The sequence below is a fragment of the Apostichopus japonicus genome, chromosome 17, assembly GCF_037975245.1.
Source record: "Apostichopus japonicus isolate 1M-3 chromosome 17, ASM3797524v1, whole genome shotgun sequence".
Lineage (NCBI taxonomy): Eukaryota > Metazoa > Echinodermata > Holothuroidea > Aspidochirotida > Stichopodidae > Apostichopus > Apostichopus japonicus.
Genome location: NC_092577.1, coordinates 29,904,156 through 29,932,119, shown reverse-complemented (window position 1 = coordinate 29,932,119; position 27,964 = coordinate 29,904,156). Strand labels below are relative to the sequence as shown.

At 38.9% G+C, this 27,964-nt stretch overlaps 1 protein-coding gene across 1 annotated transcript; it reads left to right on the top strand.

The window, feature by feature from the left end:
- Positions 1–457: 457 nt before the first annotated feature.
- Positions 458–26,111, top strand: LOC139954940 (O-acyltransferase like protein-like). Its single transcript, XM_071954959.1, has 15 exons — positions 458–481; positions 7,850–8,240; positions 8,687–8,850; positions 10,064–10,136; positions 11,730–11,814; positions 13,885–14,129; positions 15,662–15,829; positions 17,305–17,401; positions 17,957–18,227; positions 19,983–20,062; positions 20,327–20,440; positions 20,898–21,039; positions 23,328–23,514; positions 24,367–24,509; positions 25,216–26,111. The coding sequence occupies exons 2-15, from the start codon at positions 7,919–7,921 to the stop codon at positions 25,339–25,341; spliced, it is 2,217 nt and encodes a 738-aa protein (XP_071811060.1). The 5' UTR covers positions 458–481; positions 7,850–7,918; the 3' UTR covers positions 25,342–26,111.
- The last annotated feature ends 1,853 nt before the right edge of the window (positions 26,112–27,964 follow it).

The following is a 27,964-nucleotide window of genomic DNA, read 5'->3' as shown; positions in this document are numbered from 1 at the left end:
TCTTCAGGAAATTCGTTCCTAATCGAAATGCCCCCCCCCCCTCCCCCTCCTAGCAACGTGGGACTGTTCGTAATTAGACCTAATCCTTGCTAGTACAGTTTTCAATAGCTCTGTTATCACCTAATTCGGAAGTCATGTTTGTTAATGACCGGTTTGTAAGCATCACTATATATAGTATAATTTAAGCTATAACCAGTTTTGTTTTTGTTGGCTTCGGCCTTCACTACACCAAGTGAAAGTCTGCCACCGACGTATTACAATTTTCCGTGAAGTGATAAACGTCATATACCATTGTAGGATAATCCAGGGACGTACATTATCAGCGAGATCCATATGGTCTACGTGCTGCGTACACTCGTACAGTACAATATAACGGAAGTATAATCAAGCACGCGCACCGGTATACGGTCATTTGACCACACTGCACAGGATGGACAGGGACTGATTGGAAGTAGGCCTACCGACAATCATCGACAAACTGGTAATATTTCGCCGGGAATCGCTTTTCGTAATGAAAATTTAACGTCGAAAGTAGAAATGTTACTAAAACGTTTTCTAGTAAACGTTTTGCACGTTAGCAGATTATTTTTCTAAGCCTTTAGCCTTAATTAGAAAGTGAGATGTTATTTGATGTTTGATAACATTTTACGTTCATTTTGACGTAACCTATATATCGCGTAATGTTATATAACTAAGCCTTAGACCTAAATTCCGCCAAACGTACAGCTTTGTACAGGCATTAACATGTGCTTGGACAGATCGCGTAGGTCTGTTGATAACATGAAAGACAGCTTTGTCATATATTTCAGCATTAATATATTTCATAGGTAATAAGAAAAGTAGTCATCCAAGATTGATACCGGGCACGAAACCAAACAGGCAACCCCAGTCCACTATAACTGTCAAGCTAGACCATAACCCTATCGTCAATGACATTGTTACGTAATGTGTCACGTCGTGAAAAGTGTGTGAAATCTGATCGAACTGGGCGGGGACCAGTTCCTGCAGAATTTGGGAAATTAACTATAGAATTAATTAACTATAGAACTATTTTTTTCTAGTAGAGATTTAGTAGAGATTATATAATCAAGGAGTAGATTTTTGATTAGAGGGTCATACATGTATTAAGTTATTTTTGAGAAGTTTGGTGTCAAAGTTTTTGATAGTAGGCCTAGGCTAATATTAATGCTGGATGTTTTGCCAATTTCGTTAAGTTGTTTATTGGAAGTAAACCTTTGGGTTTTGAGGCAGATACGCAAGGCAGAGGTATGTATGCTCTTTAATATTTTAAGTTCGGAGAGCTAATAAAGGCGAAACTACCATACAAAAGAAGGTTTGATTTTGGCTTGATAGATTGAGGAGAGTTTCGGCTCTTAATTTGTTTGTATTACTAACAATGTTCTTAGTGTAATTAAGGGTTCTCCATGCTATCCGGCAACTTTATTTATATGAGTTTTATATTTTAGTTCTTTATCAATTGTTACCCCTAGGAAAATAGCTTCTTTGCTAATTAGTTATTGTATGATTTAAGAGGTTGATTGTCTTGGATTTTCTTTGTTTCTACAAAACAGGTCTTCGAAAATTATGAATTTACTCTCTATTGGGTTTATTTTTTTCACTATTGGTAACACCACTCTTCTATTATAAATTGAGTTTTGTAGATAATTAAATGCATTTGTGACTGACTGTTTTACAAGTGTTCCACATGGCTATATTGTCAGCAAATTGGCTAATTTTGGTACTTACTGACTTTATTAGTGGGGTAGGTCGTTTACATAGTGCTTTTTACGTGACCCGCCATGCGGGATCCAAAACGTCACTACAGAGCCATCCCATTCTGACACGAAACTCAAGCGAGCCAAAAAAAGTAAATACGCCCACCGACCTGCAGAAACAAACCCCCAACCACCCACTCAAACATTCAAAAAACCTCAAAAGGACGACTGCAGCACGCAGCGAAACGAAACACCCCTCCCCAGCACACCAGCGTCCAAAAAAGGCAGCCCCAGATAAACGGCGAAAATTGCCTTCAACCTGAAGGCAAATGTCACCCTGCACCGCCTCCAAGACTGCCTGCCAACTGTTTACATAGTAGAGTACATATAGGACTTAGTAATGAGCCTTGGGGAGAACCAGCTTCAAGAATGAAAGGATCAGAATAGATGGAATTGTACTTAATTTGCATAAGCCGGTTACTTCAAAAAGAAAGGAGCCTGGTGATATTTACTGGGAGGTTGAATTTGAATCATTTGTACTTTAGACCATTATATCAGGTTTTAGAGAATGCCTTTTGTGCTGAAGACTGCCGTTGTTTGAAGACTGCCGTTGTGTTGAGTTTACTTTTAAATCCTAGTTTGATTCCTTCAGTTAATCTAGCAATGAGGTTTGTTGTAGATTTATTTGTCCTGAAACCGGATTGGGAGGTATTAAAAGAGGTTATTGCTTTCTAGGTGGGTTCTTATTCTGTTATCCATGATTATTTTTTTGAATATTTTTTCCTATTGCTGAAAGTAGGCTTATAGGTCTGTAGTTTTCTGGGTTTGTTCAGGTTTTATTTGGTTTAACTAACAGTATTGTAAGGGCATGTTTCCAAGGCTTTGGAAAATAGCCTGTTCTGAGTGTCTCGTTATTTAAGAGATGTTGAGTCAGTTTGATAAAGTTATCTGAGCAGTTTTTTAGCATTATGTACATTACCCCATCTTTCCCAGGAGAGGAAATATTTTTTGGGATTTATTGCCCTTTTCCATTTGTTATGGTTAATTGGTTTGGTAAGGGGGTTTTGGTCATCTAAAGTTCCATTGAGGGATGGGAGAAGGTTATTGGCATTTCTTTGGACAAATTTGCCTATTTCTTCTTTAAAGAGGTTAGGGTCCGGACAGAAAAGATATTTTTAAAGGTAGTTGCGAAGAGTTTAATCTGTTCTTTTGGGTTTTGAATTTTGTTCCCCTTTTTATCAATTAAATAATTACAGCCAGGAATTTGCCAAGGGAGGGGCGAAACTGTAGATTTGGCATTGCAAACTATCTAAGCGTAGCGCCACCATGGTTGGCGCGAAGCTTACAAGAAAATTTTTACTGAAAATGCCTCCCAGATTGCTGGAAATGGCACTTCCCAGGCCTTGTTAGTTGCATCTTAGCACTTTCTCTTTTGAAAATACTAGCGATATCATAAAAAACATTAAAAAAAATTTTTTTAAATGCTCAATGGGGGCGGCTGCCCCCTTCGCCCCCCCTTGGCTACGCACCTGAATAATTAGTGCAGCCTGATTCCTAGGTTTGGGTTTTTTGTTGGTTCATTGTCCATTGGAAAGCTACATATACTACAACATGATCCAGTTAAAAGTTGGTGATCGATCTACTGTGGTCTAGCTGTTTAAAGGCATTGAAGACTCGCCCCAAACCGCGTGCGGCCATCTGAAAAAGTTAACTTTCCGTTGCTTGCAAGTGACGTTTTGTTTGTGTCGCTACAAAATGCAAACAGTACAGTACTGAAACGTGATACCTTGTTACAGTGTCTTTAGCTGGACCTGAGATGTCCATCGCTGTATCGTTTGTACACTGTGCTGTGGGTATTGACCACAGCTGTATGTACTGACTGTACACTAGCATCTAATTACAGACGGTAGCAAGCTGTGTGTGTATTTTCTGGGATCGATGGTGGTGTCTAACACTTCTGTTACACCTCATTCAAAACTAGGTCAGATTACCGGCATGAGACGTTTCTTTTTGCCCGAGTCTTCACACCCTTTAAGTGTATATTTATGAGGAGGTGTGGCATGTTTTTGGGGGGACACTATTTAGGTTACAAGTTTGGATGAATTACAAGGCAATTATTGGCGATTATTACCATTTTTAGTGAGTAGGTGAACCTAATTGTTGTTGGTGCTGATGTCATTACTTATGATGAGTTTACCGGGTGAGGGATTATATATCAAGTTGCAGACTTTTACATGTGAAAATCATATGTTTGATCTTCAAAATTGGATTAGTGATATTTGTAGATAGCAGAGACATGCTGATGTGTGCTGCAAATGGTTCATGCATATTTATGAAGGGCGCTAGCTGGCTAGCGTTATTTTGGTAACAACAACTTTGTACACATAACTTAAGGGAATGCTTTGACATTACATACTTGGAGTGTTCCCTCTTAACCAAATCAATGAGCAGCAGCAGCAAGGAACCATGAAATGCCGTTTTCATTCTGGTTCAATTATTTGTTAGGGGTTTAATTGTTTATATGACAAACTCGTTATGCTGTTCTCAAATTATTTGAGATTGACACTTCACATCCTTTACTTATATTCAAAACTGAATTAATGATAATTTTTTAGTAAGAGATAAACACAAATTAGTCAAGAGCCTGGTTTTGTCGTTCTCAAAAACAATTGAGAAGGACACTCTCTACATGATTGTTGCAATTATAATAAATGGAAGGATCTGAATGGTGAAAGCTGAAACCCATTCCTAATACTTCTTTGGTAGGCTATAGATATAAACTGTTAGAATAAAAACTGTTGATTCCTTATGTAGACTATCCTTCCTTCCAATTCAAAAAAATCCCCTATTGACATTGCAATCTAATTTAAAATGTATACTATGGTAAACTACACATATGTGTTGGGAATGTCAGATATTTTGTGAAAACAAAGTCGGAAGACTGTCAAGGCATTGTGACTTTATGTAAATAAAATAAAACAAAAAAACACAGACTAAATGTTTTTGTCACCAATCTTACTGCTATCTATTATAGATCTATTTGTAACTTTGTAACTATTTGTAAATTTGTAACCTATGCGTAATTTCTTTGTTACTGAGTTCAGTTTTACATATAAGTTAGGATACGCACATTAAAAGCCCCATTGACTTACACAACTAAATCTTAAGAAGTAACATGGTCTCTATAAGTCTAGATAGAAGTTTTCACTAGCTAAACGCTACCCATCGCCGGATAGCTGACAAGTTGGTCTTTCATGGCACCATCAATTTTCCGTATCATGACTGCAGATTTTTGGCTATCAGAGCCTGAATTTTTTGTCACTTGTAAACAAACCTCTTCACTCAGAAGTAAACAATATTTGTACGCTGCTTCTGGGAGGCCTAAATGGGTCTACGATTGCCTCAATTGACCCATGATTTGCACCACATTTACTTCTATTCATGCTCTTCAACATGCAAGCCACCAAAAAACACAGATCCTGATTGATAACAGGTCAAAAAAGACGTTCTCCTGCTCCTTTTGGCACTCCTAAAGGAGAACAATCGCGTGGATGGATAGACTCTAATAGGATGCCACCTTAAGCTCTCTAACCTATTGAGTAATGTTTAATACACAACAATGACACGGTCGTTGTTTTAAGAAAAATAAAAAATTATGGCTTGTTTCCCATAGGTTAGCTTTACGATATGATCTCCCTAGCACCACACTCTAAGGGAAGCCTCGCAAATCTAACCGCCGGTTCCGGGCCGGCGGAAATCTCGCACCCCTTGCTCATTATGCATGTGCATATTGGTCCCATGGTTGAATGCACACACGCTGGTTGCCAGCCGGAGTAATGAGCACAGCGTCCTAACAACACAAGGCTGGTTATTCTTCACAAACAATGAGCAAACTTGACCAAATGACCGGATTAACTTTTGCGGTTTTGACAGTCAATAGAGCGGTAGTTTATGTCGCAAAGTGACTTAAACACTAAAATCCGCCACTACCAAATGTCCGAGATTCAGTACTTTATATAATTCTTGCAAATCTTCCACGTTATCAAACCTCACAAATAAATTTTCTTGGGTCTTTTATGAACAATTGTAAAACTCCGCTACTCGAAAGTTGATAAAAGCAGCCTTTACCAGGGCCTATACATTATGAGCCTTGTTCAACGAGTGGTACGTAACTATGAATTAAAAACTGAATCAGCCATTGCATTAAATATATGCCCCCCAAGAACTTCAGAAAACCCATATTGACAAACCAGAATTTAAACAAAACAATAGTTAAGCTATGCCACATATGTATGTTAAAGAGAGAACATCGACCGTAACGTTGATCTCTGTTCTGCGACACAAATTCAACGAATAAACAGATGTTTGAGGCTTGATTTTCCCATTGACTTAGTGTGTTAGGCTGCCATGTGGTTAGAGATATAAGTTACTATTCGGTGAAAATTTTACTATACGTACATCAGTTTACAACTGCAGTGTTTACCCCTACTTAAATATCATCGTTTTCATTTTTATCATTTTTGGCACGTTTCCAAAAAACTTTTCATGGAGTAAACTATTTTGGCTCCACTCTAGAATTAATAAGGTAAGTCAGTAAAGGATCGGTAAAGTTATGCGAAATATTACCTTAGACGTTCAAGAAAAGTATATATCCCCGTAACATTAAGGTAAGTAAAACACCTCAAGCCAACCGACTCCTCCGCATGAACAAAACTTTCTATTCCCCATGATACACGAGTCTATACCATACAGACAAAGCACGATATGAAGGCCCCAATAGCTACAGTATGGCTATCTTTATGAAAGTAAACCTTTTAATCCCATGTTTTAGGCCACTTGGCATGATTAACTGAATGCTAAATATTGTTTCCATGTCCTTGTAGAAAACGTCAACTTCGCAAAATACAATTAGTTGTGTTTTTGTTGTTACGTGAGATCCGTAACCGGCGAAGTGGTTAGGCTATTTACTATACACTTAACTATGGTAGGATATTAATTTTTCCTTTTTTTTGGTGGAAATTCTAGAAAATACTTTCTTTTCCCCCCGCCAGATGTGGTCGTATGGTTTATTCATAAATGGGTGTACTAGAGCCTTGTCTACATGACATTAGTTGCATTTAGCACGATACGCCAGTTTCGCGTGAATTTTTCGAAAGTATTTTGCTCGATCTTTCGTAAAATTTGAAAGGTGTACCAACTTACTGTTCGTACACAATTGCTAATTTCTCTACTGATTTTCAGAGTAGTAAAGGACGTTTTTTTTTTACGAAGTTCAAAAGTCAGTAAATGAAGTTGATAAACTCTATTTCTTTCAACTTTCTTAACCATGGAATGCTAGAATAACATTTACACTTAAAACGGAGAAAGGATTATCGCATTTTTTCCACATTTATTTCAAATTTCTTTCACAAGAAATTATCATTTGTTCAATCCTCATGATGTCTACGATCTAGCTGGCTAAAAAAAAAGTACAGCTCAGCTGGAGTGCGAAAAATTTCCTACAGTCAACCGATTTTTTTTTCACCTAGCTAGGTAGTTTAGGTCCTGTTCTATACAACTTAGTAGGATTATTCTAGTCATCCCGTATGTTAGGCTCTGATTCACGCTTATGTGTACGTGTACAAGAAGTGAGATTGTGATTTCAGTTTTTTAAATCTTAAAAATTCAGGAAACTTAGTGTCTCTGCAAAAAGGCAACGAAACTTTTTGTTCCTACTTGGCCGACTGGGAAAATAAGAAAGATAGCATTTTAGATTCCTGCAGTGTAAATTCACATTTCCTTACTTATTTTTCATAGAAGTTTTGCTTCTGCAGTAGGATAAAATACGGCGTATAAACATACTATCTTTTTGAAACGTTTGAATACCTTGAGACTTAGCTATGATGTTTTGTTCAACTCACTATTGTGTTCAAATCGGCTTAGTAAAAACTTGACCGCGGCTGTGAATGTAACTGTTTAGCATGGAGGGTGGTTTGGAGAGAGTGTGCACTCAAGTGTGACTCATTATCTGCTTGTGGCTGTGCTCATTATAGCCGCGGAAAAATCCACCGGCCCGGACATGGCGGTTAGATTTGCGAGGCTTCCCTAATAACATCTATAGTTCATGTGTTCTTGTTTTGTTTTCCCATAGCTAGGTTATAATCTCCCTGGCAACAGAGACGGACCAAGCTGCAGCAGCTGCCTTTCTGTACAGGTTGGTCACCATGGCAATCTTACAGCACTGCAGATTTCATCCGCTGTTGTGTTTCGCCCTGGGTTTTTTTGTTATCGGATCTACAAGTGCCCAAGATAACACAAGTTCTCTCCGCATCACTGGTAATGAGTTTTCAGTCGTAATGTTTGATGATGTCACCCAACTGGACTTGATTCAAGCAGCTCTCGGTGGCCTCGGTGACGACAATGAGTCTACAGGCTCGAGCGATGGGGTACTCGGCAACCTTACCGACTTGATCTCGGACACCTGCTTGCAGGACACGGCACTCTTTTTGACAGACTTACTAGAGTACAAGAAATATGCCCTACAAAGTAAGAAAAACAACTTGATAAAAAAAAAAATATTGGAAATTTTGAACACTTACGTATTGCCACATTCTTTGTTTAATGATCAAGAGTGAATGAAAAAATCGGGAAAAAAAAAAATCATTCATAATTTTAAGAAAATTGTGAAGGAAAAAAATTTTAAACCCCGTATAGAAGGAATGTAGTACATAATTAAGATTGAGAGGCCATACTGCTGAAGTTTCACCCTGATCAACATAGAATTAATTGTTTGATACTAGCGATGAATGCTTTGCTAAAATGAAGTTGGAAACTCAATATCCATGCAAGAGCTATTACTTCAGTGCCTTCTGATATGGTATAAATCCAGTATGCAGGGACCAAACGTATCCAGGTTGTCCATAAATTATACTATGTCTCAAATATCTTTTCTTTTTAAAAATTTTTTTTTTTTATGTTTTTTTTTTTTAAAGTGCGTGCCTCGTCTGCCCGACCAATCGACCTGGTTGACTTAGAGTTTACTCACAGAGGGGTGTTTTACGGTGACTTTGAGCTCTGCGATGGTGTCAAGGTGGGGCGTTATTCTAGTGCACCCATAGACGCTGACCCACGAGTGATGAACGTGCCTGTAGTTGGTGTAAGTGCTTGATTCATATCAGTTCTGCTAGTATAAAAAGGGATGAATGAGTCCCCAAATATGCCGTCAATCATTTTAGACTTAAATGACTACTTATCAACTCGATATCTTAGTTACAAAACTATTGGATGCACTTACCCTGTCACAGACCCACTGCCTGCCTCAAACCTCTTACACGGACCCACTGTATATCTCACCACTCACACAGACCCACTACATGTCTCATACCTCTGGTACAGACATACTGTATGTCTCACACCTCTGGTACAGACATACTGTATGTCTCACACATCTCACACAGACTCACTTCATATCACGTATGCACAGACCCACTGCATGCCTCAAACCTCTTGCACAGACCCACTGCATGTCTCACGCCTCTCACACAGACCCACTGCATGTCTCATACCTCTAGTACAGACATACTGTATGTCTCACACTTCTCACACAGACTCACTTCATATCACGTATGCACAGACCCACTGCATGCCTCAAACCTCTTGCACAGACCCACTGCAAGTCTCACGCCTCTCACACAGACCCACTGCATGTCTCATACCTCTAGTACAGACATACTGTATGTCTCACACATCTCGCACAGAGTCACTTCATATCACATCTGCACAGACCCACTACATGCCTCAAACCTCTTGCACAGACCCACTGCATGTCTCACCACTCACACAGACCCACTGCATGTCTCATACCTCTAGTACAGACATTCTGTATGTCTCAAACCTCTCGCACAGACTCACTTCATATCACGTCTGCACAGACCCACTACATGCCTCAAACCTCTTGCACGGACCCACTGCATGTCTCACCACTCACACAGACCCACTGCATGTCTCATACCTCTGGTACAGACATACTGTATGTCTAACACCTCTGGTACAGACATACTGTATGTCTCACACATCTCGCACAGACTCACTTCATATCACGTATGCACAGACCCACTGCATGCCTCAAACCTCTTGCACAGACCCACTGCATGTCTCACGCCTCTCACACAGACATACTGCATGTCTAACACAGACTCACCTCATATATGACATATCGTACCGACCCACTGCATGTCTCAAACCTCTGGCATAGACCAACTACATGTCTCACACCTCTCGCTGTGCCAAACTGTAATTGTTGATATATTTATATCGTTTAGGAATTCAATTGTGATATCATTCAATTGCATTTATCTTCTTGTTTTCAGAGTGAATTGTTGTTTGGTGTTTGCTGCCCCCAATCTTGTAATGACAACGAACTAACTCAAATCGTGACAGAACGTAAGCATAGATTGTCTTGCAATGAAATATGTACTACACTTTAGTGTGCTGAGAAATAGTCTATTTTACTCTAATATTTGTCAGGAATTTGTATAATTATACTACTTTGCATGAATATGATATATGTTTATGTTTTGTTTTCGATATATGTTTGACCTACATTTCAAGCAGTAGAATTGGTGAACAATTACAGTGCACAGTCAGTTGGGACAATTTATCAATGATGCTAGAAATGCCGTTCTATACTGCCCTATTACATCATGCTTCACAGCACTCATACTGACAGTATGAACAGTTCCATACCTTTTATCCAATAGAAGCAGAATATGCATACTGCTCATACTGTCAGTATGAACAGTTCCTTACCTTTACCTGTTAGAAACAGGATATTCATACTGCTCATTCTGACAGAATGAACAGTTCCCTACCTTTTATCCAATAGAAGCAGAATATGCATACTGTTCATACTGTCAGTATGAACAGTTCCTTACCTTAACCTGTTAGAAACAGGATATTCATACTGCTCATACTGACAGTATGAACAGTTCCATACCTTTTATCCAATAGAAACAGGATATTCATGCATACTGCTCATACTGTCAGTATGAACAGTTCCTTGCCTTTACCTGTTAGAAATATGATATTCATACTGCTCATACTGACAGTATGAACAGTTCCCTACCTTTTATCCAATACTTCTAAGATGAATATGGATACTGCTCATACTGTCAGTATGAACAGTTCCTTACCTTTACCTGTTAGAAACAGGATAATCATACGGCTCATACTGACAGTATGAACAGTTCCATACCTTTATCCAATAGAAGCAGAATATTCATACTGCTCATACTGTCAGTATGAACAGTTCCTTACCTTTACCTGTTAGAAACAGGATATTCATACTGCTCATACTGACAGTATGAACAGTTCCATACCTTTTATCCAATAGAAGCAGAATATGCATACTGCTCATACTGACAGTATGAACAGTTCCTTACCTTTACCTGTTAGAAACAGGATATTCATACTGCTCATACTATCAGTATGAACAGTTCCTTACCTTTATCTGTTAGAAACAGGATATTCATGCTGCTCCTACTGACAGTCTCCAATAGAATATTCATACTGCTCTCATGGTCAGTGCGAGTGCTTTTGGAGTGTGCAGGCATGGAAGTTCAGTTTTAAGAGATATGTCCCCACTGGGCGCAATGCACTTCCACCTCATTAACATAACGTGATGTAACAGTGTGATTCCAAATTGTATTTACTATATCAGCATCTCTGTGTTGGATGAGGATGTCAACCCACCCACCCGGCTTCCCATCTCCTTATCACCTGTCGAGTTAAAGGTGTCTGGTTTCTTTTAACAGCTGCGGGGATGTAATGTCACATGTTTTATTCACCATCAATTTGACTTTAGTAACCTCCAGTAGTGTGAGTGAACAACAATGTTCACTGTACCTCTAGGTCTGGTTGTTTAACTTGTTTTATTACCAGTTAATGTTGGTATATTTTCCTCAGACTTGTCAGAAAGTCATTGAATGTCTTTTCACCTTGTCCAACCCTCCTCCCTGTCTCCATGTTCTTTCTCAGTGATCAAGGAATTTGGCCGCAGTGAAGCAGTGTGGTTCTCCTCCACCTCCCAAGTCCCTTGGAATGCGGGCGTCATTATCTCTTTGTAAGATGGTTTATCTGTTCTCTGTGTTTTATTAATTAAGACCCATTTTCCTTGCCTTTAAACATTTAAAACATTTGTTAACATGATAATAGCAAATTCAAAATTCAGATACTTATTTCACAAATCAAATCTGCCTCTCTGAATTTCTGGATACTCTCAAAATGTTAATAACGTCCCTCTCTGTTTTACTTGCCTCCAGTACCTTGTATGTTAAACCTTTAAATTGCAAAAAGTAAAACATTCGGCGTTCGGTTTCTTCCGAAGAAACCGGAAGAAATCACTTATGTTTCTAGAAACAATTACAAATCAAATAGGAATTATGAAAATTGAAGATAAACATTCTTTTTTAAAGTCCATCTCAATCACCATTCTTTTCAAGCCCCCACAGAGTACTACTTAAAAGTCCATCTCTGTAAAAAGTATCTGACAAAGTTTTTAATCTATACAGGACCTATACAGTACGTGTTCTTGCTTTGCTTAAATACACCTTGAAAACACCCTTTAAGCTGCAAGTTCTTGCTTCCCTCCCCTTAAGTTGATTAGGCAGTTAAAAAAAAAATGGCAGTTTTCATTAAAATGTGACAATGCACATGAGGTATGAATTCTTGAGAGGAACAAATTGTGGTTTTTGACACTGCATGGCAACACATGTCTTGCCCCTGAAGAAACAACTATTTGTGTGGCTCCATACTGTTATGTGATTCAATCTATTATCTACCATCATTGCATAGTCAATCAGGTTATTGCATGCACCCCAACAGAAGAGCTCTCGCGTGCAGTGGCGGAGCTAGGGGTATTGGTCAGAGGGGGCGAGAATGGTCTGTAGGGGCGCTTTCAACACTATCTAAGCGGAGTGCCACCATAGGTTGGCGCGTAGCGTACAGAAATTTTTTGAGTCAAGATACTCCTTAGATCGCCGGAAATGACCCTTTCCGGGCCTTGCTAATTTACAGATAAACGAAGAATAAATAGGTGTCATCGCCATTTGTGACAACTCTGAAGTTTATATGGGTGTTGAAAGTGCATGCGCTTCATCACAAGACCGTCGTTAGAGCATTTTGTCAGAAAATTACACCAACCAAATGTGACAAATGTCAATAAGTAGATGAGAGCGCAATAATAAAGTCAAGTAAAAAGCTGAAAAGGGCGCCAGCAGTCCATTTGAGTCCGTCAGAGGGGGGGGTAGCCTTCGCCCCCTCTGACTGTGTGGACGCTCCGCCACTGCTCGTGTGTAATTCAAGAACGTCACAATATACTTACCTAACGTTAACCACTGTGTCTGTGTTATATATAGGCCCACGAAACACATAGTAGTAGCTCTCTGCGGCCAAGACTTCCTGTGGTTGGCTAGCTGATTCATGGACACCTCGTATCTGTGCGCTGGGTTACTCTATGGCTCAGTTCTTGCTTAGTTCTTAATCAGTCAGTTCACTCACAAAAGAACTTTGTTAAAACTTAATTGGTAATTTTCCACTTATTTGTGTTTCATCCAAGTTTAGTGGAAGAAACCTGTTTCATCCATCCGGAATAAAAAAACATGGTTTCTGCAACTCTTTTTTCCCCGTCTTGGAAGAAACTTCCCGGTTTCAGAATGTACATGAAAGCGTCAAGGTGTGAGGGCCAAAAGATCAAATTTCTCCGGGCCCTATTTTTATCGATCGATCGGAATAGATTGAAATTCATTGATTGACAGTTCCACAGTAATTATAGTTTTTACAGAGGAAGTCATGTTTTTACCTCCAGCGCTAGCGACTTCCTGTATTTCTTTGAACCAATGCCGGGTGATGGTTGCTGCCAGGTTAAACTGGAAATTCAAATAAACCGTCCCGCACTGTCTTTCCGTGAAACGTTTACAGCCGCGGTTGATAGAATTATCCTCACAGAGGTCTGAAATATTTTCACTCTCTAAGTGAACTCTTGTCAACGTCTGAGAAAAAATTAAAAATAAAAAAAAATTCAAGGACTACCATCTCTAGGGCATTCACATTCTTTTACAGGTTAGAATTAAAATGGGGAATTTTAATGATGACCATTAACTTTTGTTCCGTTATTTTTCTCTCTCTCTACTAGTTTTCTTATTGGGCTATTTTTAGCTCTCGTGGTCGCTGGAACGTTCTACGATCTGAACGTTTTCGGCAGGTGGTATATTCAAGATGGTGAGATTGCCTCATCGCCAAAACCAAATGTTGAGAATGGTACTGCAACCACTGAGGGAGCTCTTGGTGACGAGAAAGAATCCACGGGAGGTATAGAACTAGAGGGCGCTGTTAATGATATCTCTGGAAGGAATGTTGTCACTCGGAGGGCTGAAAGAGGTAGGACTATTGCTGCCTTTAGCAGTTGAAAATTTCAAATGGTAATTATAGCCAAAATGCAGTAAATTTTGATAAAACTGGATTTAAAGGTCTGCTGTACAGACCCCAACCAACTATAGCACGCTATCATGGAAAAGTTTTCTTGAGATTACGTAATCGACCTGCCTTGGTCGTAAAATGACCTCTTTGCACTCCTGCCACATGTTTTTGTTCTTGTATGAGGGTCTTTGTGTGAATGCTGTATGATTAACTACACTGTAGAGATGAACATATTTCCACTCATTGTTTTCACAAAGAGCTTCATGGTGTTAAGAAGCTGTGCAGGCTTACTCTTAGAGCCTGAGACCTGTGGATAAACGACCGTGGTAGGTCGATTACATAATCACAAAACTTTTCCTAGCTATAGCGTGGTATAATTGGAGCCTAATGAAGCCCATCTTTAAGATATCACATGATCAGGATGTAAAATGCCTTAAGATCATCATACATTGATTTGGACACATTTTGTGAAAAATTCCGGTAGTGAAATTTGCCCATTTTTTGAATTATTCTGAATACAAGAAATGTTGACAAATGATTAAAATAAGAGATTAAAACAACCAACATACAAAGAGCAGTTTAAGGGCACACAGGTGGTGGGCAGAGTCCGGCCTCTTAGAAGGTTTTCAAAACCCCATTTAATCAGGCCTGCAGCACCTTGTGGCACAGAAAATCATGAAATATATGAATAACATGAAGTACATTAAGTGGATTTGGTATATAAGCATATGGCCTAAGTTCAATACCTAAACTTTCCAACAACAGAAAGCTTGGGACTTTTTGATCTTCTATTTTGAGCATGGTCTTTATTTCACTCGTTATAGGAGCAGGCCTGCATACTTGTGGAGTCACGTGACTTGGCCTGCAGATCGGGTGCAAACTTTTTGCGTGGCCCGCCAGATCCAATTGGTGAATCCCCTCACTGCATTAGATACCACCAGGTCATTACATTTCTCAGTGAAGGTCAAATTATAAAGACTCAATGTCATGTCCAGGAGTGGAAAGGGAATGAATATATCTCTTAGCAATAAAGCCTAACTTTTACGAGCACTTCTTTATGTGGAAACCTGGAAAAGTCAATGGCATTTGAAAAAGAAAATCAACTTCCCACCCCTGGAAAAGAGGTAAAAATGTCACAAAGTCACTATGCAAAACTTCAATGATTCTCAAAAATTTGTCTACATCTCATGTTCCATACCAAAAACAAAGGCATGGCATACTTCATTTTTAATGCCAAAGACATGGAATATGTCCCCCCCCCCTCCCTTTCTTTTTCAAACGAATGTGGGCAGCCTGTACACGGAATCGTGTGGGATAAATTTGAACTGAACTTTTCAAGCTTTTAATTGTGATAGTCAATTACTGAAGAGTAAGCAGCAGACCTTACAAATATTGTCAAATTTACTCCCCCCCCCCTCCCCTCCCCATTATAGACCCAACGGCTCATCCCTATATTAAGTCACATCACACTTTTTCTCATTGTCTTTGTGTAGGAAGATCTTCAAAGGCCTTGCTAGCATTTTCCCTGGCCACCAATGCCCCAGCGGTCTTGAGCTTGAAGCGACCTGAATCCAGCATGGGGGCGCTAGATGGAATTCGAGTCCTGAGTATGATTTGGATCATCTGGCACCATGTGAAAGTTATGCTGGAATTTACCCTCGGTAAGTGACCAGAGGCGACCGTATGGAAAGCCATTTTAACATTTAATCAGGAATTTGAGATATCTGAAATTGAATTCGAGATATCTGAAAATGAATTCGAGATATCTCAAATTCAATTTCAGATATCTGAAATTCTCTGGTATTTCGAGATATCTGAAATTGATTTTAAGATATCTGCAATTATTTGTAGATATCTGAAATAAATTGGAGATATCTGAAATTTAATTTGAGATACCTGAAAATATTTCAAGATATCTGAAATTCCTGATTAAATATTAAAACGGATTTCCATACGCCCGTAGCATAGTCGTTTCCATCTCATCTTGTTGCGTACGTACTTCACTTGCTTTACTGCAATAAATTTTTTATTTTCAGACACTGCGAGATTTGATGGAAAGCCATGCTCGTAAAAAAGAATCCAAGTGTGCGGGGCAACAAAATTGCCTTGGAAATTTATTTGGAAGAGTTTTCAAAACAGTATTATCAAGGCAATTTTCCAACTTTGAAACTAAGGGCAGCCAATTTTTTTGAAGGATGCAGTTTTCTCAAAGTGAGAATAAAGATGCAGCTAATAATGTGACAGAAAAGAGGAACATATCAGTACGAAATGTGACAGAAAAGAGGAACATATCAGTACGAAATGTGACAGAAAAGAGGAACGTATCAGTACGAAATGTGACAGAAAAGAGGAACGTATCAGTACGAAATGTGACAGAAAAGAGGAACGTATCAGTACGAAATGTGACAAGAAAAGAGGAACGTATCAGTACGAAATGTGACAGAAAAGAGGAACGTATCAGTACGAAATGTGACAGGAAAGAGGAACGTATCAGTAGGAAATGTGACAGAAAAGAGGAACGTATCAGTAGGAAATGTGACAGAAAAGAGGAACGTATCAGTACGAAATGTGACAGAAAAGAGGAACAGATCAGTACGAAATGTGACAGAAAAGAGGAACGTATCAGTACGAAATGTGACAGAAAAGAGGCACAGATCAGTACGAAATGTGACAGAAAAGAGGCACAGATCAGTACGAAATGTGACAGAAAAGAGGAACACATCAGTAAGAAATGTGACAGAAAAGAGGAACACATCAGTAAGAAATGTGACAGAAAAGAGGAACACATCAGTACGAAATGTGACAGAAAAGAGGAACACATCAGTACGAAATGTGACAGAGAAGAGGAACATATCAGTACGAAATGTGACAGACAAGAGGAACACACCAGTAAGAAATGTGACAGACAAGAGGAACACACCAGTACGAAATGTGACATACAAGAGGAACACATCAGTAAGAAATGTGACAGAAAAGAGGAACATATCAGTACGAAATGTGACAGAAAAGAGGAACATATCAGTACGAAATGTGACAGAAAAGAGGAACATATCAGTACGAAATGTGACAGACTTCTTAGAAGTCGATTTCTATGACCTTTTTTTAATTTTTTTTTTTTTTTTTTTTGTCTTGTCAGAGAATAGGAAATATTTTACCGAAAAAAGTATGAGAAGGATCATGCTTCGCCTCAGCACCGAAGGACACCTTGGCGTTGACTCCTTCTTTGTTTTGAGGTACGTAAAAATCTAAGCGTAAGGCCGTTACCGAGCATCGAATCGTCTGTCACGGTTCTACTCGGTTTTGATACCTCAGTGTAACCTGGTCGAAAGCTACTGTCCAGGAAATTAGAAAGTGACTTTATAAAGTGAGTTTTATATTGTAATAATCTTGACTTGTAGCATTACTCTTCAGGTTTTGGTTTCGATGATAACGATGGTGTGTGTGTGTGTGATGCCCATACCTTGTCAATCTATTTATATATATAACACTGGTCACCCTTTTGAATCCAGCATCTACGATCTGTTTGATCCGAGCACGCATGAGCTTTTTCCGCGAATTCGCGGAATATCTGTGATTTCTATTCTACCTCGGGGGACAAAAACTATTATCCTACCACACTGTAGCATACGCAAACTGGAGCCTATACCGCAATTTTTGCAAAGTTCCGTGATTTTTTTTTTTACCCCAGGCTCATCCCTGTGATCGGCATGTTTATGTTCCTTAATTATACATTTCTCCCCCTCCTTTCCCTCCCCCCTTCTCATTTCTTTACCCCCATCCTTTCACAGTGCACTCCTTGTCACATATCTCACTCTGTGCAAGATACGGTCCAACGGAGGCAGGATCCGGTGGTGGCGTTTTTACTTGAACCGGTACCTCCGTCTAACCCCGGTCTACGCTTTCTGCATCATCATGTACGTGTCCTTCTCCCACTGGCTAGGACGAGGGTACCTAAAGAATCGCAGCTACGACTACGAGGCGTCAAGGTGCCGCCAATACGTCTGGTCCAACCTTCTATACATTAACAACTGTATTCCTGATCCCTTCGTCTTGTCAGCGGTAAGTGTTGAGACTGCTGGTTTACAACCTCTTTTGACATTTTTCTTTCCCATCAGAATATTGGCCTTAAACCATAACCGAAATAAATTGTATTAAAGAACTTAAACAACCTGCTACTTGAAGATTCTCCCCCTTGTGGAAGGAACAGGTATATGAAAAGATGAGGCCAATTTAAAAAAAAAAAAAATATGTTGTGGGGGGGGGGGGGGGTTGACACTGTAGGATAGATGTGTAGGGTTTTTTTTGGATAGAAAATCAGGCTTTGGGACAGTAAAGTGGTCTCCTTTGAGTGGATCATCTAAAGCTCATCTACCTTTATTTTTCGTTTTTTTATTTGCAGTATCTTTCAAGTGATACAAGGTGATAACCAATTTATCATGTTACTTTTACCTTCTTGTGGGGGGGGGGTGGGGGGAGGGGATTTTATATAAACGGCCGATCTGAATTTTGATGTATATGGACTAGTCTTCATCCACCTGACAACCTCCGAAGGCGATTTTGGTTATCAGAAGAGAAAATAGGTCATCTCGGAGGACCAGACAGCCAACGAGGATTTTGCCCTGTGTTAAGTGGGTAGAGGGCCGGCATATTACACCTGATTTAGTATTTTAAGGTATCTGGAGTTTGGGGCACAGTGAGGCGTTAAGGTTTACGAGTTGCAATGCAGAAAAATAGGATTTTTACAAAACTATAGAAATGCTTTCTCAGTTGGTATGTTTTGCTATTATCAGAACCGAGTTTACTTTCCAAGGTTTGTTCCACCACAACATGGTTGCATGTGAATCCAGTGTGTTACAGCCTTTATCTACATATCTCCAGAGAATCGACAAGGCAATGTACATGCAAAGCTAATGCTATGTGCTTTGCTCAGGCAATATCAAACATTTGATTGTTTGAATTTTAACTTAACAAGTTACATTGCACTCTGGTGCCATTGACCTTGCATTCAAACATAACGCCAAAATTGTACAATGCAAGTACTGTCCTGTGAGTGAAAAGGAATCTTAGGGATAAAGCTTGAAAATTTGGCCGATATGCCGAGAAATTAGCCGAATTAATGTAGTATGATACAACTGTTACCATTATTACCAAAGAATTCAGTCTGCCGTGTGAATGTTTGAAATTGGCTGGAGATGCCTGACGTGTGTCTGAATTTATCAGTAAGTATCTTACAACCGGTACTATGACAAAAGAATTCATCAGTTTGAATGCTTCAGATTGTTAAAGTATCGATTAGAAGACATATTTTGTAATTTTAAGACCTGTAAAAATCTGTAATACCTAAAAATCTAAAAATCCCAACAACAAAAAATCCCACCCCCCCCAAAAAAATCTCAAATCTAAAAAAAATCGACCTCGAATCCGTAATACCCAAAGACCTGTAATACCTAAGAGTTGTTTTCAAGTCAAGTTTTGATGGTTCGCCGAAGTGTTAAGCCCGGGTCACATCTGCGCGATTCAACACGCGATTCAACTCGCTATACAATTGAAAGTTGAATCGCGTAGTTAGACACGGGTATCAACTTGTTGCGCAATAAAAGTTGCGCCGTCGATTTGGGTTGATTAGCAATAGAGCAATGTCCTTATCGGCGCAACTTCTCCGAAGCAACTTTTCTGATTCGCGTGATTTTAGTTGCGAGTTGAATCGCGTGTTGAATTGCGCAGATGTGACCCGGGCTTTAGAATCACAGACTGTCGAGCTCGGTTCCGTGACACAATCCTTATGTTTCCTTTTCTTTTTTCTACTCACTCTAGTGTTTGGGCTGGACCTGGTATCTCGCTGACGATATGCAGATGTTTGTGGTGACCCCTCTCTTCTTCTACTTCCTGTCGAGGTAAGGGACCTGACCTAAAAGCCGGTCAGACCCAGCAGATCTGTTACTTTGGCAAAACTAACCGCCAGCCCGAGAAGACATTTGATTAAATGTCTAAACTGAAAACGTTTTGATTTAAACTTTCTTTTAAAAGAGCAAATCTGTTATTTTCTAACTTCCTTCTTCTTTTTTTCCTTTTTTTTTTTTTTTTGTGAAGGTGAATTCTTGTAAGAAACCATCTTTTATTCTTCTCTCTTTTACTTACCTTAAATGTTACTTTCACAGAGCTGGGAAGGAGAAAATTGGAGTAGGAATCGTGATTGGAGTGGCGGTGGTTTCAATGTTCATAACCATGGCCTGTGCTGCTTTCTTTGGCCAGCCATTGGGGAATGCATATCAGTGAGTTTTCATGCTAACATATTTTTCTTCTTTAAGGGAAAATTGAAACTCTCTTAAGAGTAGAGATTTATCAAAATGTCTGTTTTTTTTAATTTAGTTTTTTTTTATTATATATAAACCAGTCTAAGGTGTTTAGAAACTCTTGAGCTACCTCAAAGCTGCATCACCTGAAAGTTGCTCCAAACCCAGTATTAGCTGCCAAACGAGCATTAAACTCATTCTATGGTGGTACTTGTATTTTTTTGTCTTGATAGTTAAGATTTTGACAACTACCCCCCCACCCTCACCAGTCGACGGGTCAAAGAAATACCATATTTCAAAGTAGGGAAGGATGTGCACAGTGAAGCCATATCTGTTATAAAGCAACCAGATTTCATGAAAATTGCAAAGAAGGTTCTGAGGAACAATTTGTTCAGAGCTTTTTCTGACCTAATTATCTGTGTTTTCTGATCTTCAGACCCTACAATCATATATATCAACCAGGAGTAGAGTACCTCATTTACTCCAATGTCTTGACCCGGATACAATCCTACATGGTCGGAGTATTCTGCGGCTATATACTCTATAAGTACAAAGGTCATCCTGTCAAGATTCCTAAGGTATGAGGCTCGTTGCCATGGTGACGGGTATTTTGCACGTTTAAAAAAAAAAAAAAATTATCTTCTTTTTATTGTGAAAATGTTAACCGTTCATCCACAGAGGAAAAATAACGTTTCTACAAGAAAACCACAAAAAAAAAATGTTTTGAAGTACAGAGCAAATTGACAGTTAGGAAAACATGACAATAGCAGAGATAACTGGACAAAGAGATTATAATGGGGAAGAGAGGACGAGAGGGTTGTGGCCACTTAAATTACCCTTCATCAGTGCAGCAGGTCCTAAACTCTGGAATTCTCTTCCTCATCACTTGAGAAATGTCACATCTCTTGACACTTTTAAAAAGCATTTGAAAACTTACATCTTTTTAGGCTTGAGTATGGGCATTAATCTTATTTGTTATTTTATTTACTGTGCCCATTTGTATGTATATTTATATTTTTATGTTCTTTATTGTGGTTTATAACCCTGTCTTATATATAATAAAAAAAATTACTTTTATTGCTGTTGTTATTACTGTTAGGTTTTCTTAAGTTTAGTAATTTTTATATTCCAGGTATTGGTTGTTTTGTAAAGTGCTCTTGAGAATGTTTCATTTCATGATAACAGCACTTTAAACATATGGTATTTATTATAATATATGGTATTTATCAGTCATGTCTCGAGATAAGGATATTAAGATGGGCTGTTTCAGCCCGCAGTGTGGCAAATTTCTTTTTTCTCCTTAAAATGTTAGTGTTACTTGAAATTCCAAGAGAATATCCCTTATGCCTAGATGTCCCTCCTTGGATCTGATCTGCTAAAATGATGTAAAAGGAATATGTGACGTAGAAATGAGCACTTAAAAAATCGTTGTTGACTATATCTTTGTACTTCCCTTTACCTTCTCACTCTTGTACACGTTCCTATATCAGTTTGAACCTCTGGACATACAATCAGCGTCCATAGCCTAGTGCCAGGTTACTCAACCTGGGGTCCGCGGACCCCTAGGGGGTCCGTGAAATTTATTTGGGGGTCCGTGAGGGCAAAGGGGTCCGCAGGGGGTCCGTTGAAAAATAAGGGTCCGTGAAAAAAATAAGGGTCATCGAAAGCCGAAGAGGTTCGTGAAAAATGGAATGAGAGATATAGTCGAAGGAAGAAGTATGTATGCCTCTAGAAAGCTAGGCTAGCCGTTAATACGTCGGACCCTGATGATCAGACCGTATCGTCAGTAGTCGATAAATGTTGAATCGTGCGTTCCCCCGATGAAAACAAGTAATATAGTTTCTCATTGGTATACATTCGGTGAGGTATGGATAACATGCCACCCGAGTGTTGTGTACAACTTAACTGCACACTATACATCCTAATATGCAGAGCAATAACTATGATGCGTTGCTCACTGTTGACACAGCGAAGCGCGGTAGTTATAAGGCTTTGGTAGAGGATAAGTTATAACTAACTTGGATTTGACACCAAAAAAAAAACGGTGCCATTTGCAGCTATCTCTGACAAAGAAAACACATAATTCTCCTGACCTCATGCAGAATCAACCAGTTTGTATCTGACAACTCATCGCTTCCAAATTAAAATTTAATTGGGAAATATCATTTGAAAGTAAGAATTTCCAAGTAGGCCTATGCCTAGCAATACTTGCAGGTCTAGGGAAACTGCATTCCAGGCCCAGAAAAATGCATTTCTAAAATAAATTCTTGAACTTACATAAATTTACTTCAAAAGTCACAAAATAATGCACCATTTCGCATCTGACCCTCAAATATTGAAAAAAAATCAAAGGGGACGGGGAAAACCCCCTCCCCTTATACCCCTCCCCAGGCCGGCGGTCACTGTCCGGGGGTCCTCCAAACATTTCAGTTTATCTCAAGGTAAGGGGTCCCTGGATAGAAAAAGGTTGAGAACCTAGGGCCTTGTGGTTATAGGGAGTCTGCATATAAAGCGGGAGGCCCGGGTTTGAATACTGGAAGTTTTTCACTGTTCTGGATATTCATAACTCACTACGATTTCAATTATATATATATATATATATATAGAAGTGTATAAAATGTTCCAAGTAGAACACGATAGAGTGCTCAATTCCACGTTATGAAGAAGAGCGTAATGTAAATTTTGATTTTTGCAACTAAACCTCTCTCTGAGTAGAGGTTTGGTTGCAAAAATCAAAATTTATATATATATATATATATATATATCTTAATCAAACTACTCTTTTTCATGTACATTCTTGGGTTAGCGATATACACCAGTAATAACATTGTTTTTTTTTCTTCAAATGCTTCACTCTTCTTCTCAGGCGTGGAATACCGTCGGCTGGTCTCTCTCCATCACCGTGGCTTTCATCTGCGTATTTGCTCTCGGCTTCTCCAGCTACGAGAATCCCCTCCCGGCTTGGTTCGCTGCCGCCTGGCACGGCTGTCACCGCTTTCTGTTCTCGTGTACCGTCGGTTGGATCGCCTTTGCCTGTGTGACGGGGAATGGAGGTAATCATTAAGTGGCACAAGATAATAAAAAAATCTCAATGTTGTAGCTGTCCAAGTAGGTCGTCAGTGTAAGACCATCCTGGTCTCCCTCTTCTCTCGCAGTAATCTCTGGGTTTTCTTACTCGTAGGATTATCGGGTTTGCGCACCTCGATCTGGTGGCACCTCATGCAGCGTCGTGGTTATAGCTCGGCACATTTTTTTTTTACAGCCTGACAACATCAATTATGCAAATTAGGAGTTTATTTACATAAATTATGCAAATTAACATATCACCAAAGCCAAATTTTGAAATCTCTGATGTTTACTCCGAAATATACTGTAAAACCCAATCTGCCCTGGGTATTGCTCAGCAGGATTTGTTGTACCACAGAGCAAAATTAATTATACAAATTAGGAGTTAATTTTTACATAAATTATGCAAATTAATATATCATGGAAGCCAAATTTGATGTTTACTTACTCATTATCATACTGTAGGTTTCATAAACAAGGCAAGAGTACTTTAGGCAGAGAGGGGGATGGGAGGGGCGAGGGGGGCAGGGGTTGGTGTAAAAGCTGACATAGTCTTTGGGTAAAAAATTCAAGATGAGAACCTAGCGCACACACACACACACTATTTGTGAAAGAATGTTGTACCTAACGGGTGAAGTAGGGTTTTGGGGGTATACTATTTGAACGTTCTAAGTTTGTCAGCCTTTAATGGATAAATCGCCCGGAGCGAGTGGGGGGGGGGGGCATGTGGGGCTTTGTGTCATTTTTTGCTTCCTTTCCCTCTCTCCATCATCCCACCCTCAGCTCAGTCATGCACCTTTGTATTTCCTTTGACATTTTTTTTTGACTCTGCTCTCCAGGTCCCATCGGTAAGTTCCTCTCTTGGGAAGTCTGGCTGCCGTTGTCTCGTGTCAGCTACTGTGTTTATCTCTTTCATCCAGTGGTCATGTTACATTACGTATTGACCAGCAATGACCAGCTCCATTGGAACACCTACACCTCGGTAAGTAGATAGTGCCCCACTCACTCCACTTATCTGGTCTGAAAAAAACTGTGAGTGGCAACTATTCTTGTGGCAACTTAACTGTGGCAACTAAACTGTGGCAACTATTCTCGCCGGAGCGTGCATGCTTCCATCGAGACAAAAGGAAGCCATTACGACCATTGTTTAGAGCTGCACATCAAAATTACTCTCTGTTGCCGAGATGTGATTTTGATGTTAATTTGAACAGCTTTGACACTCTGTTGTGATATATATATATAATTAATTAATGACATGCAAATTATCCCTTAAGCAGCTTTTGTTCAAACTAAGGCATCCATCCCTCAAGATATTTCCACTGGACGATAATTAATTTCACTTCTCAAACTTTCCACCGTCCTGACATGTTCCCCGAGGGGAGGAGCATTTTAATTACTTGCAAAAAAAAAAAAAAAAAAAATTAAAGAAAAATTCATTTGTCTTTTATTTTTGTCATCTTTTTTTAAACATTTTAAAGCGAACTAAGTTTGATTCTTCACGCTAATGAACTGCATGGAAGCTTATTTGTCTGTAATAACTTGAATAAATAGTAAAAAACATTCACGCATGCAAATATCCTGCTAAAACCTAATTCATTTTGCAGAATTTCTCTCTCGCATTCAGTTGAAGAAGACAGGGTTATATTTGTAAGAAGTTTTTTTTTTGGTTCCGTTTTAACTTTCTTCAGGTTTACATGTTCCTCTCGTTCTTTGTGGCAACCTACACAGTATCACTGGCTGTGTCCCTGCTGGTGGAGGTGCCTTTACTCAAGATGACCAAACTTTTGCTTGACCAAAGACCCAGAACTCAGTGACCTCACTGATGACAGTAGCGTAACTCCTATGGGCTCGGATCTAGCTGAGCCGAGGGCCCCGACCAAAAGGGGGCCCCCGCTATTGATAGTCAAAATACTAAGACATGAGATTTCAAAATAACTGAAGTGTAAATGCAACTTGAAAAGACCGGCAAGTGTCTTTTCCGACAATCTAGGAGTATTATTTGGTAAAAAAAAATTGTCGGTTGCTCCGCGCCAACTGATGGTGGCGCTTTGCTTAGATAGTATCAAGTAGTGTGTTACACCTACATGAACTACTGATAACCCTCCTCCCTTGTAGACATTTCTGCGGACGCCCTTGCTTGTACCTCCTGATAGGGGGCCCCTTTGGGCCAGAAGCCGGGCCTCCAGGCTCATCGGTACGCCACTGACTGATGATATACCTTTTTGTAAAGTTTTGCTGTATTAATGTCTTATTTTTCTGATAAGACCAACTCTTACGGAGTATCCACTCGCAATTGCATTACACTCTTTAGTCAGTACTTCTCTCAACTTGCTTCACCAAATGAAGCAATTAACTGTTTCAAGGATCTACCAATTCCTTTCTTCCACCCAAAAAAGTTGTCCATTAATTTGAAATTGACATAAATTTGAGGCTTACTTCTTTCCCCGTCTCATTCCTTCTCCTTTTTCTGGACATGTATATTGATGTTTTTGTAGCCAACTAAGTACTAAATCATATATTTTCAACATATATTTAATCAATATTTACACACCAAAGAGGCTTTAACTTTGTATAAACACTGTAGTCTTGGTTGGGCTAGTTTTTAAGAGGAGCGCCGGAAATAATAACTGTTGTTTTTCCTTGGTAACTATGAACAAACCAGTCATCCCTAATTATCCTGTATCTTAATTTTTTTGGTGAATTTTGTGTCAAGTACCATTGTGACTTAATGCAACCTTTTTTGCATGTGTTTGCCTGCAAGGTTTTCTTTAAATTCAGAAGAAGAAAAAAATCGACCTAGGAATAATTTATGAAGAAATATAGTAATTAAATAAAGATTAACACACCAGAAAAATTCCACTTCAAGACCAGTATCGTCCTTTTTGGACTCATCAGACGTAGGTAGGAATCGAAAACCTGGATCTTGTCAAGTCCGTACCACTCGACCACATTTCTCATTTACGGCTTGACTTGCCTATAAAAAGTGGTAATTCTGTGTAAATTGTCAGATTCAAAGCACTTGGGTAATATGCCCTCATTGACAGTTATATAAAGCCAATATATACGCATTCACACACCAGTAGAATCACTGTGGTCGAGTGGTCCGGACTTCGGTCTGTGACACAAGATCCGGGGGTTCGATTCCTACCTTTTCCTGATGAGTCCCAATAGGACGAAACTGGTCGTGAAGTGGAATTTTTCTGGTGTGTTTATCTTTATTTATTTACTGAGGAATAACTTAAAATAAAGTTGCGATTGTTCAACCTTAGGTGGTCAAATTATGTCTGTCTCATACAATGTATGCATCAAGAACTTGCTGGTAGCATTTTCTCATAAACGGAAACATTTTTTGTTGTTGCCGTGATTCACTTTTTTATATTAATAATATCAATCACATACCAAAATGGATATATTGGAATATTTATCTTCATTACTTAAAAACAAGAGAGACATGCTATCTATTTATGTAAAACATTTCAATGTGATCATAGCTACAAATATCTTTCTAGAATCTACCAAAATTTAAAACTTCAGTACAGCACATAGAGGTTTTTATTTTAAACATATTTTGTAGCCATGTTGAGGCTTTCATAATTATAAATGCAATCAGCTCAACTTACTGCCATGTGTGATATCTTAACTATCAAATTATTCTTTTATATTTCCAGTTGTCAGTATTTTGCACAATATATATTCTGGTATATATTAAGTTTTATATATATTAATATATATTAATATATAAGAGTGACTTTTATGTGCAAACTTACGAAAATTATACCATTAGTGATAGATTCAAAAAAAAAATTTTTTTTTAAAAGGGTAACTCGACATAAAATACTTTCTTCTAATATTCTTTGGAAAATGACAACTTTATTGTTAGTAATAATGTAATGTATAGTATGTAGTTATATCCTCATCATAACACTTAAAGCAAATGAATAAGTAAAGTTTATATTCTACAATTATATCTATGTCTGGAGTTTCTCTTTATTTGCTCTTCTATGTATTTAATAATTGAGCCCTGAAATAAGCACCCGAAACGTGAACACTCCAACGTAACAATAATATTTATGGGTAATTTAAGGTATTGACTTTTCCAGCTCAAGAATTTGATTCAACATAAGGGAAGGGACAGCTGTTTAATAGTTCTAATGTAACGCTGCCTTGAGGAAGATCCGCATTAAATTATACACCAGACCCCTTTAATTGTTATGTTAAATTTTGATTTACTCATGGCTCACATTATGTATGTATGTATGTATGTATTTTAGATCCTCATGCAAGCAGGAACTCGCAAAGAAGCCTCATTGGCTTATCAAAGCAGCAAGCTGACCGAAGTCAGTCTCTTACATTTAACGCCCATGATTATGAATTGTCAAAAACTCTGTAACTGGACGAAAAACAAATCTTGAAGTGACTCGAACCGGGGACCTTATG

Bases quoted from the DNA above. Each gene is read 5' to 3' on its own strand.
- LOC139954940 (XM_071954959.1), top strand. From the start codon at position 7,919: ATGGCAATCTTACAGCACTGCAGATTTCATCCGCTGTTGTGTTTCGCC. The intron at 8,851-10,063 runs GTAAGTGCTTGA...TCTTGTTTTCAG, and splicing joins TGAACGTGCCTGTAGTTGGT to AGTGAATTGTTGTTTGGTGT. The intron at 23,515-24,366 runs GTAATCATTAAG...TCTGCTCTCCAG, and splicing joins CTGTGTGACGGGGAATGGAG to GTCCCATCGGTAAGTTCCTC.